This window comes from Phyllostomus hastatus, unplaced genomic scaffold, assembly GCF_019186645.2.
Source record: "Phyllostomus hastatus isolate PE091 unplaced genomic scaffold, TTU_PhHast_1.1 phas_scaffold_46, whole genome shotgun sequence".
Taxonomy (NCBI): Eukaryota; Metazoa; Chordata; class Mammalia; order Chiroptera; family Phyllostomidae; genus Phyllostomus; species Phyllostomus hastatus.
This window is the reverse complement of record NW_025334032.1, coordinates 5508338-5532176: the sequence shown is the minus strand read 5'-3', so window position 1 is coordinate 5532176 and position 23839 is coordinate 5508338. Positions and strand designations below refer to the sequence as shown.

The window sequence follows — 23839 nt, the reverse complement described above, 5'->3', positions numbered from 1 at the left end:
GACACGGGCAATGGGGGTGACTGACTGTGGTAGTTGGGTGGTAGGATGGGGTGAGCAATGGGGAAAAAGGTGGGACAACTGAAACTGAACAATAAATAATAAATAATTTTAAAAATATTTATTATAAAGCAATTTTTATTTTAAAAGTTGCTAGCTTTAATTTATAGTCACCTCTTTTACAACTTTACTTCTTAACCCATACACTTGGTTACTTAGTTAAGTAATGCACACTAGAAACATTTATTGCTAAGGAAAAAACATACATACATTAAGGTTAAAATAAAAAGTAGGAAAATAATTTATTTTAATGTCAAAGTTTCAAAATTTTGATTAGCTTAAACTTGATTTTCATTTCCTATTAATTTATATTAGTTTCCACTTACCTAGAGAACTTTGAAATCTAAGTTTATATTTATAATCTCTCTACTACACTCCTACGTATGTACAACTTTTTAAACAATAATTGCCATGAAACTTCAAAGTCATCAATCTTCTGTGAATTCCAGATCCCACAGAACAAGTTTATATGTTTTAGACATGTATCTTTTAAGGTGGCATATGCTAGTTTGCACAGTTGAAATTCATTTGAATAAGTTAAACTTACATTCTTCTTAAAACCAAAGTATGCACCAATAAATGTTAGAGGCACAGATATGCAGAACCAAAGGGCCAATATGGCAACCAGTGTTCCAAAAGGAATAGCTGCTGAAGATCCTTCTCCCCAGAGAATCAGATTCATTATAAAGAAGTCAGCAAATACAATCCTGAAAGACAAAATAGGCTTTTAAAGTAAAACTTGAGTTAGAAGAAAAATGAAATAGCAGCAATCATATGAATATAATATCACAATTTTTGTGTTACATACGAAGAAAGTAAAACTGCTGAGTCACGAGGAATGTGAATTTAAAACTTCAGAAGAAATTGCATAATTACTCTTCAGATTCGTTTTGCCTGACTTAAATTCCTGCGAGCAGCTACTGAAAGTTTCTCTACATATTTTCATTATGCCAGAGATTGTCAGATTTGTTGTTTTAATTTTCATTTCCTATTGACAACTGCATCTGAGTATCCTGTATTTGTTGGCTTCTAAGGTCTTACCTTTTGTGACTTACTGGTTAAATCCACTGCTTATTTTGTCATTTCTGTTGCATGGCTTTTGAAAAGTCACATATGTCAGCTATTCATACACTCCATCAACTAACTCCTTGTTAAGTATCTTGTTCTCCCAGTTTATGGCTTTTGATGAACCCAAACATTTGAATATGTGTACTTTATTTCTTTTCAGTCTTTTTTCTATGAGTACATTTTCAAAAACATGACTGTAATCTTACTATAATCACTTCTATGTAACCTGCATAATTTTTAATGTTACCAAAGTCATCAATTTTTTTTTCCTTTATCCTTTGGGTAACTTGTTCAAGAGAAGAAAGCCTTTCCTAAACTGGGATCATGAAGATACCCCTCTGTATCATCATCTAGTTATTATACCTGTTAGAATACATTTTGATTTTAATCCACCTAGAGCTGATTCCATGTGTGTGAGATAAGAACAGAATTTTTCTCCCTTCATCTAGCATGCTTCCATATATACATGGTCTGTTTCTGTGTTCTCTGTCTTGCTAGCCATGGGCCATTTCCAAACTCCTTCACGATACTAAGTTTTCTTATCAAGTATCATGGCGAATTTGTATCTCTTACTAGTTAAGCAATGTAGACTGGCCATAATATGGATTATGCCTATTTTGAGGAGTTATTTCAGGATATTATAAAGGTTTTCTGTTGCTAATACTCCTGTAAGTAGATTCCTGTTCCCACAAAACTACCACTAGCATTAAAATATGTTATTTGCTATTGGCGGTATTCATGATCTTGGAATAACAGCTGACATCTAGCCATTTTGGCAAACTCTTATTGACTCTACAAATTTTATATAGCTGAAATTTGTTGATGTTCTCCGTATACAATATGCCACCAATAATATGATCTCCAACTTTTGAAATGTATTCCTTGTTTCATGCTAAACTGAAGCCATAAAAGTGATTTAATGAAAGTATTTCTAGTGTTTCATCATTAAATGATTGTTGGATTTGAAATAGAGATGAGAATTTTATTAATACAAGAAACCATTTTCCTCTCCATTAAATGCTTTTCTTAAATGTGTTTTTTAAAAAAGATTTTATTTATTTATTTTTAGAGAGAGGAGAAGGGAGGGAGAAAGAGAGAAAGAGAAACATCAATATGTGGTTGCCTCTCAAGTGCCCTGCACCAGAGAACCTGGCCCGCAACTCAGGAATGTGCCCTAACTGGGAATTGAACCAGCGACCGTTTGGTTCATAGGCCAGCGCTCAGTCCACTGAGCCACACCATTCAGGGCTCTCCATTAAATTCTTTTTTGAAAAAATTTTTTTTAATTTTTATTTATTTATTTTTAGAGAGGGGGGAAGGGAAGGAGAAAGAGAGGGAGAGAAACACTGATGTGTGGTGAAAGAACATCAATTGGTTGTATCTCGCATGCCTCCAACTGGGGCCCTGGCCCACCACCCAGGCATGTGCCCTGACCTAGAACTGAACTGGCAACCTTTTGGTTCACAGGCTGGCACTCAATCCATTGAACCACACCAGCCAGGCCATTAAATTCTTTTTAAATCTGGAAACAACGTTTAATATTATCAAATGCCATTTTGTTGTGTCTACTATAATAATTATATGCAGGTGTTTATCTGTATAAAATCATATGAATCAATTTTATAGTATTAAAACATCCTTTTCCTAGGTGAACACCAATTTCCCTCTCTCCAGGAACTTGGGTTGTTGGCTCTCTCTATCCCTCTGCTTACCTCACCATCCTACTGGTGAACACCTATTTTTGAAGTAAAATGAAGATCAGAGAAGGGTTGTTCAGAGATGTAAAGGAACAGCCATAGGACAATTTCTACAAAGCCAAAAAAGGAAGGGGTTTCAAGGAGAAGGTATTCCAATGTTAGACAATGGAGACAGGTAAAGATAGTGAAAATAATTTCTAGATTTGAAAGTAACATCACTAGTAATCTTCGAGAGAAGTTCACTAAAATGACAGAAGAAAAAAAGACAGGATGACATGGGTTTACCCTGTAAATGACTGTTGAGAAAACAGAGTAAGGAAGTGTAGACTATTTTTTCAAGGAATTTTGTTGGGAATGGAAAAAAAATAAGATAGGAGACAGCTCCTTTTGGGGTGTGGGAGACTTAAGCATATGTGTAGGAGTGAGATGAAACACATGAACAGAACACAAAGAAAGGAAGACATGAAAGATGTCAGAGATTGGGGGGACATTTGAAAGTCAAGATTCTGAAGCAAATCATGACTGACAGTCTTGGTAAAAAGGGACACTTTCTGAGTTGACAGCAGAAGGAAAGAGGACAAAAGATACAGTTAGAGAAAAGCACAAAAATTTGAATAGAACATGAAAGCTTGAGTCTTCAGGAGAGGTAAAAATCTGAGGTTATTATCCCAAATGTTTATTAAAATTTCAGCTATTGTGCCCTGGCTGGTGTAGCTCAGTAGATTGAGCATGGGCCTGTGAACCAAAGGGTCACTGGTTCGATTCCTACTAAGGACACATGCCTGGGTCATGGGCCAGGTTCTCAGTAAGGGTTGTGTGAGAGGCAAACATATGCTGACGTTTCTCTCCTTCTAAAAAATAAATAAATAAATAAAATCTTTAAAAAATTTTTTTGGCTATTATAACTCTTTCATTACTGGCCTGCAATGAAACAGTCCTGGCCTCCAGATTTAACTTTTAGCCTGTGTTATTGCTGCTGACCAGAGGCTACTTTCTCGCCCACCACATGGGGAGAACTTGGTGAGTTGGGAAAAGTGGGTTCTATTTCTAGGATTACATGTACATCAGATACTTGGTATCAGAGGCTATTCTCCAAAGAACATGTTGTGTTTTTTTTTTAATTTAATTTTATTTTAATTGTTGTTCAAGTATAGTTTTCTGTCTTTTACTCTTATCCCAGCCCACCCCACCTGCCCTCCCCACCTCTTTCCCATTTCCACCCCCTCGTTTTTGTCCACGTGGGACATGTTTTTTTTAATGCAGTGGTTTTTAAATTTTTCAAAAAAATTTTGTTATGTGTTTACTTATCGAATAAACTCTAAAATGCAGCAATCCTTTTGATAAAAATCTGAAAATATAACCTGCCTGACTGATATCAGGTGAGGATTCCTTTCTATGGCCATGTCTATAGCTTTAAATGCAGTATATAAGCCATTTACGTTTAAGGTGGTTACTAACAGATATGTTTTTAGTGCATTTTTACTGTTTGACAATTTTCCTTTATTTTTTTCCCTTTCTAAACAAAAGACAGAGGGTAGCTGAGTGGATAAAAAAACAAGACCCATATACATGCTGCCTCCAAGAGTCCCACCTCAGATTACAAGATATACAATGACTAAAAGTAAAAGGATAGAAAATAATATCTCATGCAAATAGAAAAAAAAGCTAGAGTAGCAATAGTTATATCCAACAAAACATACTTTAGTAAGACTAAAGACTATAGATTTTAGTGAGGCCAAGACTACACTAAGAGACAAAAAAGGACACTACATAATGATAAAGGGAACAATCCAACCAGAGGATATAACCCTATAAACATTTATACACCCAACACAGGAGCATCTAAATATGTAAAGCAAATCTTGATGGACATAAAGGGAAAGAGATTGACAGAAAAACAACCAACACTCCAGGATTTTAACACCCTATCAACGGCAATGGACGGATCCTCCAGACAGAAAATCAACAAGGAGAGAGAGGCCTTAAACACACTAGATTAAATGGATTTAACTGATGTCTTCAGAGCATCTCATCCCAAAAGAATATACATACTTTTCAAGTGCAGATGGTACGTTTTCTAGGATAGACCCCATGTTACGACACGAAACAAGTCTCAATAAATCTAAGAAGACTGAAATCATACCAAGCATCTTCTCTGACCACAATGCTATGAAACTAGAAATCAATCATAAGAACACTGAAAAACACACAAAGACATGGAAGTTAAATAACATGTTATTAAACAATGCATGGGTCAACAACGAAATCAAGGAAGAAATCAAAAGATACCTTGAAACAAATGAAAATGAGAACACACAATCCACAATCTGTGGGACACAGGGAAAACAATCCTAAGAGGGAAACCCGTCACATTACAGGCTTATCTCAAAAAACAAGAAAAAGCTCAAATAAACAATCTCAGTTTATACTTAAAGGGACTGGAAAAAAGGATGATAGAGCCCCAAGTGAGTAGAAGGAAGAAAATGATAAAGATTAGAGCAGAAATAAATGAAAGAATCTAAAACAACAACAACAAAAGATCGATGAATCTTAAGAGCTGGTTCTTTGAAAAGATAAACAAGATTGACAGACCTTTAACTGGATTCATCAACAAAAAAAGAAAACAAAATCAGAAATGAAAAAGGAGAAATAACAACTGACACCAAAGTAATACAAAGGACTGTAAGGAAATATTTCGAACAAGGACATGCCAACAAACTGGACAACCTGGATGAAATGGATAAATTCCATACACTCTTCCAAAACTAAATCAGGAAGAATCAGAGAATCTGAATAGACAGATCACACCAAGTGACACTGTAGCAGTAATCAAAAACTCCCAACAAACAAAAGCCCTGACCAGATGGCCCCACAGGGAAATTTTACCAAACATTCTGGGAAGAACTAACAACTCAGCTTCACAAACTATTTCAAAAAATTCAGGAGGAGGGAAGGCTCCCAAGCTCACTTTACGAGGCCTGCATTATCCTAATTCCAAAACCAGATAAAGACATTACAACAAAAGAAAATGATAGGCAATATCCCTGATGAACACAGATGCTAAAATCCTCAACAAAACATTAGCAAATCCAATACAGCAATGCATCAAAAAGATCATACACGGTGATCAAGTGGGATTTATTCCTGGGATGCAAGGTTGGCACATTTGCAAATCAATAAATGTTTTTCACCACATAAACAAAATAAAGGATAAAAACCACCTGATCAAATCAATAGGTGCAAAAAAAGCATTTAACAAAATCCAGCACCCATTTATGATAGAAACTCTCAGCAAAGTGGGAATAGAGGAAACATATCTAAACATAACAAAGGCCGCATATGACAAACACAATACCACCATCACATTCAATGGGCAAAACCTATGAGCGCTCCCCTTAAGATCACGAACAAGACAGGGATGTCTGCTTTTTACCTCTCTTATTCAACATAGTACTGGAAGTCCTAGCCAGAGCAATCACACAAGAAGAAGAAGGCATCCAAATTGGAAAGGAAGAAGTAAAACTGACTTTATTTACAGATGACATGATACTGCACAGAGGGAACCCCAAAGATTCCACCAAGAAACTACTAGGACTGATAAGTAAATTCAGCAAAGAAACGGGATACAAAATTAATATCCAGAAATCAGCTGCATTTTTATATGCCAACACAATTTCCCTAACAGAAAGGGAAATTACTACCCAAAGCAATCAATAGATTCAACTCAATACCTATCAAGATTCTGATGATGTATTTCCCAGAACTAGAACAAATATTTCAAAAATTTATATGGAACCACAAAAGGCCCCACATAGCAACAGCGATACTGAGAAAGAATATCAAAGTTGGAGGAATCACATTACATAATATTAAACTATACATGAAGCCATAGTAATCAAAACATCATAGTATTGGCATAAAAACAGACCCATAGATCAATGCAATAAAAGAGAGAACCCAGAAATAAGCCCACACATTTATAGTCAACTAATATTCGACAGACAAAGTAAGCACATACAATGGGCTCAAGACAGTTTATTCAACAAAGTGTTGGGAAAATTGGACAAATACATGTAGAAAAATGAAACTAGGCCACATTTTTAAACCACACACAAGAATAAATTCAAAATCAATCAAAAACTTAAATGTTAGACCCAAACCCTTAAAAATTGTAGAAGAATACATAGGCAGCTAAATATCGTACACTGCTCACAACAATGTTTCACTGGATATATCTCCCCAGGCAAGGGAGACAAAAGAAAAAATAAACAAATGGGACCACATCAAACTAAAAAGGTTTTATTTACAAAGCAAAGAATACATCAACAAAATAAAAAGACAACCCACAGAATGGGAGAACATATTCGCCAACACACCTCTTAAGGGGTTAATATATAAAATGTATAAAGAACTTAAAAACTCAACACCAAAAAAACTCCTCCAAAAAACCCCAAACAATCCAATTAAAAAATGAGCAAAGGACCTGAATAGACATTTCTCCATAAAGGACCAATAGATGGTCCATAGATGGCCAATGGACATATGAAACGATGCTCAACCTCACTAGTCAATACAGAAATGCAAATTAAAACCACAATGAGATATCTTACATTTGTCAGAATGATTATCATCAATAAATTAAAAAAAAACAAGTCCTGTTAAGAATGTAGAGAAAGGGGAACCCTTTTGCACTGTTGGTAGGAATGCAGACTGGTGCACCAACTGTGCAAAGCAGTATGGAGATACCTCAAAAAATTAGAAATGGACGTGCCTTTTGATCCAGCAATCCCACATTTGGCAATATATCTGAAGGAACCCAAAACACTAGTTCCAAAGAACATAAGCACCCCTATGTTCATTGCAACGTTATTAACAATCACCAAGATTTAGAAGCAGCCCAAGTGTTCTCCATCAGTAGATGACTAGGTAAAACAAATATGGGACATGTACACAATGGAATACTACTTGGCTATAAAAAAGAAAATGCTACCCTTTTTGACAGTATGATGGACCAGGAGAACATTATGCTAAGTGAAATAAGCCAGTCAGAGAAAGACAAATACTGTATGATTTCACTTGCATGTAGAATCTAATGAACAAACTGAACTAACAGGCAAAATAGAGGCAGACTCATATATGGAGAGCAGGATGACAGGGCAGGGGTTTGGCGTTAGGGTTGGTTAGGTGGGTGGAGGGATTGAGCAAAAGGAAAAAGGACTCATGGACATGGACAATAGTGTTGTTATTGTGGGGCTTAGGGAGATATAAGGGAACAAAATGGTAATGGAAAAAACACAACTATGATTAAAACAAAACACAGCATACCCAATAACATGCCAGACTAACATCTACAGATTAAGGTACAGACTTTTTAAAATGGAACATAAAAATTTTCCATACCTAGAGGTACTTTTTCCAAATAAAACATGTAGTAGTCATTCTGTAAATGTTTATTAAATATTCATTTTTCAGCATTTAAACAAAGTCAATTCTTCAGTACATAGTTTAGAGACAAATAATGTTAAAGGCTTAAGGGATTAAAAATTTGAGAACTACCATGTAACTATGTTAACAAAGTTATTATGGAAAAATTCACTTACCCAGGACAAAGAAAAGAGGTCAATAAAACATTTGTTTTCCACTTCTCACCTCCAAAGGCTGTAGAAGAAAACAAAAGTGGCATATATACAGACTTTTTTCACATCAATACTCCAGGTCTGGCAATGGACAAACTGTCAGACAGCAATGGGTGCCTATTTGCAGAAAATGACACTAGCAAATGATATATTACTTAATCAACTGATCCAAATCAGAGATGCACATCACAGAACTGCCCTGGGTAAGTGCTGCTCTCAAGATTATTGCTTCAGTATAAAATAAACCTAGTATCAAAGGAAAGTGATCCATACTAGTTTTTTTTTTTCTATTCTTTTTTCTACCTCAAAATAAAACAAACCCTTACATTCTAAGCCAGTGTCAATAATGGGACTCAGTAGCGAAAGGGCACATTGGAGATCCTCGTTTATCTTGTGGTCAGTCTCAGAATTTGTTATAAAACCAAGAACTCTAAATTCTGGTAGGATGAGGGTGGGGATGGAGAGATCAATGTGTCAGATCAGTTGGTTAAGAGAAGACAGGTTATGACCACTTGACAGAACACATTTGTTTATGAACATTTTACTCTCCGTTGCTCCTTTCCTCTCCATTTTTTTCCCAGTTAAAAAGAAAAACCTCAGGTATATAGAGTAAAAAATAAAGAACTCCTCTACTCCCAGTTTAAAAATAGGAGATGAAATTGGCTGAGACCTGAGAACAACTTTAAATTGTTTAAAAAAGTGTTAACATAGTTCATAAGCAAGTACCATTTGCCCTAGAAGAAAATGACAATTTTATATATAATTTGAAGTCACAGGATTATTGATAAAGAGACTTTTGTGAAATTATTAATTTGGGTTTAATATAATTCCAATCAGAAAACAAATAATATTTTTGAAACTTTAGAAATGAATCTATACAATGAAGTATTTTGTGACTAGGGCCATGTAGCACCTCTCAGAATATTCTACCTGATTAATATGCTATTTAATCTGTACCTGAGAGATCTTAAGAATGAAGAGGAGTTAAAGGGGGATTTGTCTGAGATGAGGGAGTATGGATTGGAACTTCATGCAGAGGAAACAACATGTGGAAAGATCCTTTGGAAAGTGTAAAGGTCCACTACCTGACTGAAGAACTGAAAGAAAGTCAGCATAGCTGAAACAGTAAAAAATGGGGAGTTTATGCACAGGCAGGGGTCCAACTATATCTCGCATGTATTAAATACATATGACTACCCTAATTATGTGTCCTTTAGTACAGGATGAAAGAAAAAAAAAACCTGAAAAATTCACAGAATTAAACACACTTACATACACATACATATAGGACTTCATATACTGAGGAGAAAATTCTATCAGACAACGTCTAGGCAACACGTTAAAACCACCTATGTAGCCCTACTGTTTCATGTTTTAGCTCGAGCCTTATTTACACTAACTCTAGCTCTGTCCTATCTCCTTGGCACTTTAACTCACAGATTACCTATGGGACCATCTCAGTGGATTTCAGGATTCCTAAATGAGGCAAACTCTGGCAATCATTGACCCTCGCAAAGCTGCTTTCCAAGTCATCTAATCATAACCCATCCTTTTTCCCACTAAATTCTATTTTTTGAAAGCAAGAATACAAGAGATTGCAACTATGTTACAAAATCACCTTACTTCAGGGCTCTTTAAAATAGTGAGATCTTAGTTTACTTTAAATAGTTTATCTTTATAAATATTAAATTGATATAAGTATGATTTCTCATGTATAAGAAAAGATATTCCTGTATATATTACTTCAGTGAATAAATTGGTGATATCCTTTTGTAGATTTCTTCCTTTATTTGTCTACATATGTTTCCATGAATATAGCAAATCTAAGTTGTTCATGTGACCTTGTTAAAGTGAAAATTAAACAAACAAAAAAAGACAGGGGTTGGTGGACAAAGAGCACCTAAATTTGCTTATTTCACTGTATAAGTATTTTTGAAAAAACAAATCTAGGGACAGTCATCCACTTCACAAGCTTCTTTTAAGTAAGAATATACACCAATAATACATATTGTTTAAGGAGTATCAACAACCAGACATCAAGGCTCAGAGGCACTGAAGTAACAGATTAGATTCCTGATCTGGCACCCAGCTGGCTGGCTTTTACTTACACTTATAGAATCTGGCAGCGACATAGCCTGCAGGTGTACCCAACAGCACCCACAGGACCACAGCACAGGTCATCAGTGCTCCTCTGTTGGCAGGTGACAAAAATCCCAGGCAAGCAAAAACTAAGAAAAAAGTAATTTAAAGTTACAAGTTTTATTTCGTTTCCTTTGTTGTAAAGTGATATAAGACCCTACTCTTTAAAAGTAATGAACACAACTTCCTGAAAATACACTATCTTACCATGCAGTCACACTGAATCTCAGTAATATTTAAGGTACTGCATCAACAGGATTACGTATAAGGCAGCCTTCACTTTGGAAGTTTCTTGTCAGGGTCTGTAAGGCCTCACTTTTCCTGTTATCAGAGGAGACTGACCAGATGCTCCTGAGGGCTTTCAGCTCTTCTAAGATTCAAATACAGCTTTTAAAATTAACATCAATAAAAATATACCAACTATGAAATAGTATCACTCTTTCTTCCTTTTAAAAGGTCCTCTGGGCTGAAAAAAACCTTATAACATTCAAACATGAGACAAAACAGAACCTAATCAAAGAATAAAATAGGAAAAAAAAGATTTCATAGTACCATTAGCTTTTTGAACATAAGTTATTGAAAGACTTGATCAATGACTCAGGAGAATTCTGACTCCTAACCTTATTTAGTTGGTTAGATTTATCTGTTCTTCTCTATATAACCCTCTCTATTAATAAAAATAAAAATATAATCTTATATTTCTAGAGACTTCTAACTTTAAGCTAGGACTCAGAAATTATGATTTGCACAGAAAGTCAAGCGGCTTTCTAATTCCAGGATCAAGAAACTTCCTGGTGTTTCTTCTGGGATGTATATAACCAAGCACACACCCATGCACACCTCTGATCAGGATAGAGGGGCAAGAGGAGAAACTCATGATCAGCAGGAAGGCAGAAAAACAATCACGGTAACATTAGATGTACTAGAATTTCAGCTAAGATGCACTGCCTTCCCCCATCCCCGACCCTCCAGGCCTGAGAAATGGACTGTTCTGAAACGGAAAGTTTATATTCAAGTATTTAAGGAAAATGATCCCAAACATTTCCTGTCCTAGGCTCTCTGAAACTTTCCTTCCTCATAAGTTCATTTCATAGCTGATCCCAGCAAAGTCCAGATGGTGGTAGAAGGCAGCTCCAAATACAATTTTAAAGAATTTTATCCTCAAGCATCCATTCTGCTCTAATGCCACCCTGGCTCCTTGGGAGTCTAGTGCCTTCAGGCTATCCTCTGGCTGTGTGCAGGTTTTCTTCATGACCTCTCCCATACTATCTTCTCCAGTGTACTATACTTACTAATTATAGCCCCACTCATCACAACTGCATCTCTTTATCTAAATAAATATATATGTCCTAGTTAATCTTCATGTTAGTCTTCAAATTGAACCTGGAGGTGTTACTCAGTAGTTCCCAAACTTATTCAGGTGCCAGACATTTCAAAGTGGTAAATCTCTTTGTAAAGTATTTATGTAGTTAATTCCATCATAAAAAATTTAGAGTTTTACTAACAGAAAGTGACTTTACTATTATATATTTAATAAATAGCAAGCATAAGAAATGTTCACTAAAAATTACTAAAAGGTCAGTGGTTTCTGAATTCTTCCAGTAATATTCATTTGTTATTGTTCATCACTAGCAGGCATCAATGGAGGGGGCAAAAAAAGCAAAATTTAGGAAACCCATTATAGCAGAGGAGTAATTGGAAGCTACACTAACCTCCTTCCAGGACCAATCTGGATTACAATTAAATTGTAGAGATATCACTCTGAATAACCAACTGAGAACTAGCTGGAGAGAAACTTGTAACCAAGGAGAGACAGAAGAAACCAGTTCACCACAACATGACTGGTAGGAAGTGAGGAGGTGTGAGAGGGCTGGTGGGCTCACATGGGTGGCAGCTGAAGTTCCAGAGGGATATTTCAGCAGCTGGGGAGTTCTTCCTGAGAAGTGTGCTGTCTAAACCCCAAACTGGGCTTCCCAGGCCACAGCACCAGAGGCAGGAAAATAATCCAGGTAACATCCTTAAGTGAAAAGCAACACATGTTTCTGTCTGCCAGGGAGACATGGCCTCTGAGAGCCTCCAAAAGGGCACAAAATTTCATTTGCAGCCACTTACCCTGGGCTCCGGGAGAGTGCATTAAAGATGCGTGAGGAGAACCTGGGGCTGGTGGCTCTGGGGACTGACCTGAAGAAACAGCTATAAGATCCCTGTGCTGAGTCATTCCCCACACTGCAGAGGCCACCTTTCTCAGAAAAAGCACTACCCTCCAAGTGGCATCAGCCTGAGGGGGACCAATAACTCCATCCTGTGGAACTTAAACCGGCCATATTACAGCTTGGCTATATGGTGGATTAAGTTTAACAAATGAGGCAGCTCTCTGGGAGCTCTGAGACTTTAGCTGACCCTCCCCCAGGTCTGGTGCTGGTAAAAGTGTGCAGCCTCGTTCTTTCTGTACATGCCCAGGCCTAGCAGAGGAAGCCACAAGCTGTGGATTGCTGTTAGCTCCAAACAGGTTGCCCAGGGCCAGGGCAATAAATAAAAAAAACAAGTGCTGTTAAGAATGTAGAGAAAGGGGAACCCTTTTGCACTGTTGGTAGGAATGCAGACTGGTGCACCAACTGTGCAAAGCAGTATGGAGATACCTCAAAAAATTAGAAATGGACGTGCCTTTTGATCCAGCAATCCCACATTTGGCAATATATCTGAAGGAACCCAAAACACTAGTTCCAAAGAACATAAGCACCCCTATGTTCATTGCAACGTTATTAACAATCACCAAGATTTAGAAGCAGCCCAAGTGTTCTCCATCAGTAGATGACTAGGTAAAACAAATATGGGACATGTACACAATGGAATACTACTTGGCTATAAAAAAAGAAAATGCTACCCTTTTTGACAGTATGATGGACCAGGAGAACATTATGCTAAGTGAAATAAGCCAGTCAGAGAAAGACAAATACTGTATGATTTCACTTGCATGTAGAATCTAATGAACAAACTGAACTAACAGGTAAAATAGAGGCAGACTCATATATGGAGAGCAGGATGACAGGGCAGGGGTTTGGCGTTAGGGTTGGTTAGGTGGGTGGGGGGATTGAGCAAAAGGAAAAAGGACTCATGGACATGGACAATAGTGTTGTTATTGTGGGGCTTAGGGAGATATAAGGGAACGAAATGGTAATGGAAAAAAATAAACTTTCAGAAACTAACTAAATAAATAAATGCAAAATTTAGAAAATTTTATTCATAAACATTTTTTTTCTCTTAAAATTAGGAAAACTGGAAGACCATGGAAATAATGTGTCCCCAGAGAGTAGTTAACAGAACCACTCCTGTGGCCAATCTATAACTCAAGCTTCCTGTCCTACCCACTCTTCTTTTATCTTTGAAGGCAAGAATGTCTTGGCTTCCTAGTTATACTGCTGCTGGTAGAGTGGGATTGTCAACCTGTGTAACCCTGGTTCTGAGCTGCCCAGACTCAGACCCATATAGTGTTTCAGGACTCAGTTCTCTCTAGCTCCAGTGCTGCTGTGACAAAGGCTCACTCACTATGCAGATGAAGAGAGATATGAAGAATCAGCTTTTAATCCTACCTCAAGTCGAGTACAGCCAGAACACAAATTTGAATGCCAAAAACCTCTTACACACAAACTAACCTAGCCATCTCACTTAGGAAAACTGGTTTTCAAATAATTACTTAGAAAAATATTTTCTATTTAATTTGCACTTAACACTTACACAGAGTCACAAATGTCATAATTAAAATCTGTGTTCCTGATCCTAGAAAGACTGATAACAGCATCCCTTTTCTTGGAGGACGGAATATATCACCATGAACTAGTTTCCAGCCAAATTCTTCCTGGGCATCCTCCTAAAAAGGGAATGAAATCATTTGTCATGTCACCAAGAAAACTACCTAGTTTATTCATTGATACAGAAACACTTTTAAAAACATACATATGTTAATACTTATTTCAATTTTGAAGCATCAAGTTTGCACAGAGCTTTATGATTTTCCTGAACTGTTTTTAAAGGAATGCTATGTGTTAAAGTCTGTAAGCATAATTATAGAGAAATCTGGAAGGAAATAACAAAGATAATGTGATACCTACCCCTAGTTCTACTCTAAAGCTTTATGATCCAACTTAATGTCCTAATTTTTAATCACAGTCTACCCTTTTCAACCTACACATTAATTTCCAAAGTAAATTAGGTCTCATAGCCACTTTGCTGGTACAAAACACTTTCACATACAATGGGAATGAGAGGCTACCTGATCATTTACAAAGAATGTACAAATTGAAGTTTTATTAAAAGTACAAGGGCTCTAAGTGGAGTAAATAAAATTGTATTTGGGATTGACTTCAAAATAACTGAGGTGGGGGTAGCAGGTGCGATTCTGTAGATAAAACTGAATATGAGTTGGTAACTACTGCACCAAGGTGATAGGCATACTAATCTCCTTGTTAGTATGAATGTGTTGAAAATGTAAGGGGAAAAATATATGCACCCCTTCTTTTAGGTGAGGCAATATATTAAATAGACAAGGAACCATTTCTGATTATTTTCTTTTTAAATATACTAAAACATTCAAAGAATGTAAGAAAATGAAGTTTTCATTAGAGAGCCAGGTCTCCTTTCCTGAAGCAAACAAATGTGCCCAGTTTCTTATTATACTCACAGAGATATTCTACCTATATTTAAGCAAATGTATGAATACTGATAAATGCATGAATACTAATAATATCATGGAAATACTTCCACATCTGTATATACAGAGTTGCCACATTCTTTTTAATGATTATGTAGTATTCCACTATATAAATATTCCATAACTAAAATCTTCTATTATGAACATATTATGAACATACATTTATTATTTAACATAAAAAATAACAATAATAGTAAAATCCTTTGTATCTAGATCAGTTTCTACAAATGAAATTGTTGGGTCAAACTACATTAGAAACTAATATTGCCAAACTGCCTTCCATTAAGTTATAACAATTTACTTTTTCATAAACTATATATCAAAATATTCTTGTCCTCAATGCCCCAACACATTATTATATCAAACATTTTAATTTCTGCCAATGCACCAGGTGAACAATCTTGCACTGCAGTTTTAATTTGCATTTCTCTTATTTAGGAATGATGTTGTATCTTTTTATATGTTTCAGAGCCACTTGTATTTCTTTTTTATGGATTTTTCTCATGTACCTTGCCTCATTTCTTACTGAATGGTTGACTATTTTCTTAATGACTTTAGGATTTTTTTATTTAGCAAGAAGTTAAACAATTTGTATGTGACAGGTATTAAAACATTTTCACATTTAAAATTTATCTTTTTATTTAATGGTATTTTTTGCTATTCAGATTTTTAAATGTAGCAATCATTTCTTTTATGGCTTCTGGCTCTCAGTCATGCTTATAAAATTCTAGTCTTCTCCAAGATTTAAAAATAACTTCCTATGTGTTCTACTATTTCACAGATTCACAATGTCATTTTAATCATTATTTCAACATAAGGAATAAAGTTAATTTCTGCCTTGTTTTTTCCCAGCTAACCACTCATTTTATCAAACACAATGTATCTACTCTTTTTTTAATCTACTTTTGTTAATGTCTAATTTTAGACTCATTACTATTACATACAAAAAACGTTCTCTTGGAATTTTTTGATTTACCAATCCTTTTAAATCTCTCTTTAGGACCGGCTTTTATTTATTATTATTTATTTTTTGATAAAGTATTTCTATAGCAATTCTTTCAGTGAAGGCCTGTTTGTGGTCAACTGTTTTATTAATTTGAAAAAAGTATTTCACCTTTATTCTTAAAAGACAGCTTCTCTGGATATGTGATTCTATGTAAACAGTTAATTTCTCTCAGCAATTTAAAGGTATTATTTTGTCTCTGAGCTTCTATTTCTAATTTGTTTATTCTCTGCAGATGCTCAAATCTTTTCTTCCTCTGGCTGATTTTTGTCATGGTTGATCTAGATGTGGATTTCTTTTTATTTATTCTGCTTGGAATACACTGTTTCCTTTATCTATGGACTCTTACCTTTCATCTGTAAAACTCCTCGCTATTATATTTTTGTATATTTTATACTCTGTAACTAATACTTCTAAATATCTGATATCTTGGTGGGAGGGGGTTAAATCTGCGGTTTATTGTGAACTTTTTTTGTGGATTTCTGCTAATAGACAATTTCATGGATCTTAAATTATAGGAATCTTGCAGCTTAATTTGGGAAACTTTCCTTCAGACAATTTCTACTTGAATCTGCCAAGAATCAGAAGGCACTTATAAAGCAGAATGATTTTGCTCCCCATCAAGAATCTAGGCTTAACAGAGGAAGAAATTGAAGTTCAGCTCCCTCACTAATGATCTACGAGTTAGTCTCCCAATTGGTTGAAGATTTTATATAAGCATTGACCTAAAGGAGAATTTCAACCTCTCATGCTTGTGTTGTTTCCTGCTCTCGCCTCAGCTCACTTTTTTGCACAGGTGTAGTTGGGGCGGGGGGGCGGTCCTTCGATATGTTTCTTACCTATCTTGAGCTCAGTATTGCACCAACAAGTCTGGCACATAAAGGGCTGACTTGTTTATTCATTTATTCATTCAATAAATCTTTACTCAGCACTAATTATATGCTCAGCACTGTTCAAAACACCAGTGATACCACAGTGATTATAACAGAAAAATCTCTCTTTTCATAAGTATGTTTTCTCTTTGGGAAAGCAAACAATAAACAAAACAAGTAAATAAAATATACAGTACATTAGATGGTGTTTAAGTGCTATTGAAAAAAATTAAGTATGGATGTGTATGTGGGGCAGAGAACATGTTATTTTAATGGAATGGTCAGAAAGATTTCACTGGGAAGATCGTGTTTTAGTAAAGACATGAAAGAACTAAGGGAGCTAACCATGTAAATATTTGAGGGGTGAACATTTGACGTAGAGAGAAAAACAAGTTTAAAGGCCTTGAGGTGGGAACATGCTTGATATGTCTAAGGAATAGCAAAGTGGCCAGTATGGCTGGTGCTGAGCTCCAACAGGTACTGCAGGGCCTTTTAAACCACTGTAAAGACTCTGGCTTTCACTCTGAGTAAAACAGGAAACCATTGGAGGGTGGTGATCGGGAATAAAATGATCTGATTTATCTCTAACCAGTAAGAAACTGGAGGGAGGGAAAGAATGGTAACAACAATGGAGAGAGGGTTGCCCTGACATGCATCCTATGGCACACTCTGATTAAATTAAGAAAAATGCCATTAACCAAATGATAACTTAGAAATGCCAATTGTGAAGAGTACCCTGAAATTATTTTAATAAAATACTTTATAAAACAATTAATAAAAATCATGACAAAGGATTATAGAGTAGAAGTGCTAAGAAGCTTATAAATATTCACATGTTCTTTTTCTTGCCCTGACTGGTGTGGCTCAAAAGGCTGGGCTTCACCCTATACACCAAAGGTTACCAGTTCGATTCTTGGTTTGGGCATGTGCCTGGGTTGTTTGTTCCATCCCCAGATGGGGGTGTTCTGTCCCCAGATGGGGTATGCATGAGAGGCACTGATGAATATTTCTGTCTTTCCCCTTTCCCTCTCTCTAAAAAATAAATAAATAAAAATAAATTTAAAATATATTCTTTTTCTAATTAGAAGAAGGCTAAAAGGTTGAGGGGGAAAGGGTAAGAAGCTGAGGAAGAGAAAACAATAGAAATCTGAGCTTTTTTTTTGTATTTCTGACAAGTCATTGTGGTTCTTACGGAAATTTTGTTAAAAAGCTGCTATGAAATGAAAAGCTACAAAATGTATCAACATTATGCAACTTAAAATGTTTGAGGATGAGTAATACTGGGACATTAAATTATTTTGAATATACCAAAAGGTTGAAATGATAAAAATTCAGTTAAAATTAATTTTTTAAAAATTAAATACACATACAAATAAAAACTGTTTGGGAGTTATTCCACTCAACTTTGCTATTTTGCCCATTGGGTTGTATACTGGGAATGGAGAATCTGAAAGCGTTGAGAGCATGTAAGTGAAAAAAGATAACAGAACTAGAACTGTGAACCTATACCCATTCTGCACCAACCTATTGACACAGATAAGGGTGTGAACAATTCAGTTCTGAATGCTATGGTGACTTTCTAGAGACTACCAATTCTTAAAAATCATTTTCCTATTTGAAAATGTGAATTCAGGGTAACTTTTGAGGAGAATGTTTTAAGGGCACATTCTATCTAAAGCTATTATTTAAACCCTTTCCATATCAGGGAGGATCACTCTGTAAAGTACATGATTGTCTAATCACTATGCTGTATACCTAAAACTAATGCAAAGTAACACTGAATATAAACTGTAATTGAAAAATTAAAAAAAAAAAATCTTCCAAAGAAAATATAAAGACTATGCTTGGAAGACTGAAGAACAGTTCAAATGTTTCACTCACTGTAGAATCCATCTGATTATATCTGGCAATATCTTTATGCAGTGTCCGTAGCATAATCATAGCCACCATTCCAGACAAGAAAAGGACAATGACCAGGGAATTCATAATGCTGTAGAAATAAGAATGTGAGAATTAATCTGTAGCTTAATCTTTGGAACAGTGAAACTCATTTTTAAATTGTTTATTGAGTAACATTAAAACGGCATTTTTCAAAATCAAAATTTTACCTAAAATTCAACAAATTCAATGAACTGCTATGTTCTGCTGTGTCCTTCTAGTGGATACTTTATATATTTATAATATAGTTTTGTGGTCTGTTGAGAACTAGAATTATTTTTGTACATGGTCAACATTATTAAATAACTACTGTGCCTACATCAGTGCCAACTCAAGCAGCAAGAATCAACAAAGGGCTGATCTTTCTCTCAAGAAATTTACTGAAGAACAAATTTACTCAGTAAATTAATGAATATCAAAGGATGGTTGGCAAAGTATGAAAAGCAGAGTAACAGCACCATGAAACAGCTCTCTGGATAAAAGATTGAAAGAGTGAATAATAATAAATAAATAGTTGTAACACTAGCAGCAGCTTGTTTATCGTGCACTCTTCCTTTCTAGGTAAAGTGCTCAAATGCTCTGTTCCACTATCTCCTTTAATCTTCAAAACAGCCCCACAAGGCAGGTATTTCTACATAAAGAAATGGACTGCGTAAAATTGAGTGATATGGCCTGACTCATAACCAGTAACTTAAATCTAGGATTGAACCCATCTGATTCAAAAGGCTAGACTTTTGAATAACTGAGGATTAGAGAGTCAATTAGATGTTCAAAGGCACAAAGAGTAGAATAAGTACAAAGCATAAAAAGCAGATTAATATGTAACCTTACCTAAACCACTGAATGTGGGTATGAGGCATAGATTCCAGAATATAGTCCCATCTAGATGCCCACCTGATCTTTTTATCTTCCTACAGACAAAACAAAACTCTTTAAACAAGCATTTCCTGATAAAGTATATTAAGAATCCAAAAATTTCCATTCTCAGCTTGACCTTCCATTAAGTCAACAAATGCATTTTCTCCTTATCATAACTTGGGTTGGCCATGAGATTCAGGGAGTTCCAATTTGCACAAGTCTCAGTAAAAATCAGGATAAGATTAAATAGTAAATAAAAAATAAAAGTTCCTAAAGATACTAGTCACTTGTTTTTTTTAAAATTCTTGCTTTGAATTTTAAATAGTAAGGGTTATTTCAGATGCCAAAAGTTAGGATTATATTTAATTTTTTCAGAAAACTGAGTGGAATAACTTACTTGCTTTGACACCATCTATCTACGCCTCTGAGACACATAACTAGGCCAGAGTCATTACCTGGGTACACTGAACATCTGGCAGGTGAACTCCCACTGAGCTTTTAATACCCAGAAAGAAATATATATTGTATACTGCTCTAGGCATACAGAATTACACACCATATAGAGATAGTTAAGTGTCACAACTATATTGGATTGCAAAAATAATTCATTAAAAAGAGGTGGAATATTGCCTAAGATCCTCATAAAATAAACTTCTACTTTCATCTTTAAAAACTTCCCCATTAATAAAAGCCCTTCCTTGAATTCTCTAAGAACCTATATAAATCATCTACCACCAGGAAATTCTCCATTAAGTATATAGTCAAACTCAGATTTTGAAAATAGTGTTGTTTCCCCAAATGCTTGTAGCATGTATCTTTGGCAACTTCACAACCATTTTCTATGCCTATTTGTCTTATATGTATCTCTTATGGCTTCATACTTAGTCAGGCTCAATTCTCCAGGTTCCTATCCTTCTCATTTAAATGAAGGTTTAGTTTCCTGTGTGATTGATTATGCTGCCTCATGAACTGACAAACTATTCCAAAAATCAGCTCATTAAAAGCTTATCTATTTGACAAACGTAATCATTAATATTTTAATTAGCTTAAGTAGTATGAATTCAAAATCAATTTCTGAGTTACAGTAAAGATAAAAACAAACTCACCTCGAAGCTAACAGAATAAGTATAGGCAATTTTAATCTCCCCAGAAGCCTGGTTACTTATATCCATGGGGGGTCCAGAGCAGTCTGGTTTATCTATATGGGTATGTTTGAAACTGTGGGAAGAAACATTTTGGCAAGATGCTGATAAAGTAGTTTTTAAAAAATGGGGCAAAGTAAAGGTTAGAGATTTTGTACATAGTTCACAATACTGCTAATCAAATGTGAAATTATTCATGTCACACTTAATAGTACAAACATTTACTTCATGCAAATAAGGGGCTTAGTTATAAGAATCTGTACAAATTATTATTCAAAATTAGAAACAAACTTTGAAAACATGCACTTAAAAAGCTTTAAATAATCTTAAAAAAAACAAACAAACAAACACTGAGAGAGTTTAAATCAAATGTCATCTTATTATATTGCATGCATTTCTTTGCCACCAGTGAAAATGGCTAACTCAACTGGCGGGCAGGTGGGGAAAGGTTGTGTGTCATGGACAAAAATGGAACGCTCAATCAAAAAAGGACCTCACAAATAACCGATAGGTACTTTCACCCCCCCAAAAATTGGAAAGCTAAAGAGATGCCCTTTTAAAGACTTGTCACATACTGGCATCTGAAACTGCATGGAGACCTTCAAAATGACAGCACAATTCAGCTTTTTTGGGCCTATGATGGAAGTCTAGTTGCAAATATCTGAGGCAATGCTTTTCCATTGTACAAGAGAACTCTGTTCCAACCACCTCCCATTCTCCATTGCAAGCTGACATGGAAAAGTTGTCAAAACTTCCTGACCAAAAAACAAAACAAAAAGGGCACCTTGGCTTGACTACTTTACCAGACAGGAAAAAAACCCATAACTCAGTAACAAATTATGCTAAAGGGAGTTTTAGTAAAAGCAGTCCTGAAATGCCAGATTATATGCTAAACTAGTGATTAAGGAAAAAGTTAATTAGACCCAAAATATTTATTCTTTGGGTTTAAATTTCACTTATATTTATCTACTTTTTATGTTTATAAGTTAGTTACCTTTTAGGTTCAAGTTTAGCAGCCACTAATCTTGCTCCCATGGACCCCGTTTCAACAACATGGTAGTATATTTTGATGTCAACATGGTTGAAGATGTAAAATGTATCTCTTTCATGGAATTCTGACTGTGGAACAGAACTTAAAATTAAAGGTAGAAAACTGGCTATATGAGTCAAAACATTAAAAAATTTTAAAGTGAGTTATAATAAGTAGGAAAATTACCACTTGGACAGGATTTTAATCCCTCCCAATAAAAATATTCAAGTTTTAAGCTTAAACTCTTTATAAACTAAAACTAATTGGCAGAGATACAAATTGTACTTCTTTAATGTTTTAATTCTTACATAAACTTATTAAGTGCTTGTTAAAAAGAATACATCCACTATTTTCTAGCTTTTCACCACAATATAATTAACAAAATAAATTTTAAAATATTACATTATAAGTATCCAATAACCTAAGTTATTTACATGTCCCTGGTCAACACTCACAAAAGCATTAATATAACCAATTTCATGATCAAGTTCATGCTAACTTCTACCAAGTCATATCACTAAGAGATTAAGTCAGGGTGACCTGATTATACAAAATTTAATTTAATATAAATCCCCAATTATTTTAATCACTATCTACATTAATGTCTTCACTTTATTATTCTGTTTTAAAGAACAAAATAATGGCCTCAAAGACAGATACCTTCTTTAAAAAGTATAAAACCAAGCTTCTACAATACAATATTTTATAGACTTAAATTTTCAATACAAATTTCATGGACTTACAGTGAGGTATTTTTGGCACTATACTATCTACATATTTTTATATATAAGATTTATGAATCTAACTTTTGACAGAATCAGAACATAGAAAGTCCTAGCCCTTGGCATAGTGCTTAGCATATATCATCAGACAGTCTCAGTAAATGTTGAATTAAGTCTGAATTATTTTTGTTCTAGAGTTAAATTTGTACACTGTTAATCTGACTTAGGTTAAGATCTACATAGTTGTACTTTTCAAAACATCTGAGATGCATTCATTTGATGACTATGACAATTTCTGTCTGGTAAAGACTGAGTCCTTCTACCAAGAAGCCATATTTTGAAAAGAAGCATAGAGTTTATCACAAACTTACACTGATAACACAAGCATCTTTAGCTCGGCCTTTATCTGTAATGTAACAGCCAATAGGAAATCCAGGATTACAGAACTTCTGACTGTCTTCAACTTCATAACACCATGTTACAGGCATATTATCCACAATCCTACACACAGAAATAAAAATCAAGTTAGAAATCACTAAAAATAAATAAGAATTACTGCCCAAACATGTCATCATTTCATAAAATTTAAATGTCTATAAATACCTTAAGATGTCAAACTACAAAGAATTTTAATAAAATGTGGTATTTCACAAGTAATAGCATTATGCTAATATCTGATACACTGTAGTAAAGAAAAAACTTTACAGCTGAAACTATAAATGCATGTAGGAAAGAAAGTTCAGTTAATTTATTGCAATTGCAAATTTAACAATATCATTATCTAGACACCTAAGTATATTTTACTGTTAGCAGAACATTCAAAAGCTCTAAAATAGGTGCAAAGCAATATATCTGGTACCTCAGGAAAAATTTATACAACAGTATAGAAGAAAATGTCATTTATTACTCAGGCAATTCAATAAAAAGGAGAATATAATTGAAGGATATAGGAAAATATCCAATGTAAGG

At 34.9% G+C, this 23839-nt stretch overlaps 1 protein-coding gene across 1 annotated transcript in view; it reads right to left on the bottom strand.

Annotated features, from left to right (window-relative positions):
* The window catches only part of TM9SF2 (transmembrane 9 superfamily member 2), an 83220-nt gene that overhangs the window by 18105 nt on the left and 41276 nt on the right, over positions 1–23839 (bottom strand). The window contains exons 5-13 of the mRNA XM_045821668.1: positions 23242–23371; positions 22113–22237; positions 21083–21194; positions 19950–20029; positions 19062–19170; positions 14333–14465; positions 10567–10686; positions 8423–8480; positions 605–764 (exon numbers count right to left, since the gene is read on the bottom strand). Coding sequence (XP_045677624.1) covers positions 605–764; positions 8423–8480; positions 10567–10686; positions 14333–14465; positions 19062–19170; positions 19950–20029; positions 21083–21194; positions 22113–22237; positions 23242–23371 — 1027 coding nt within the window. The remainder of the gene's footprint in view (positions 1–604; positions 765–8422; positions 8481–10566; positions 10687–14332; positions 14466–19061; positions 19171–19949; positions 20030–21082; positions 21195–22112; positions 22238–23241; positions 23372–23839) is intronic.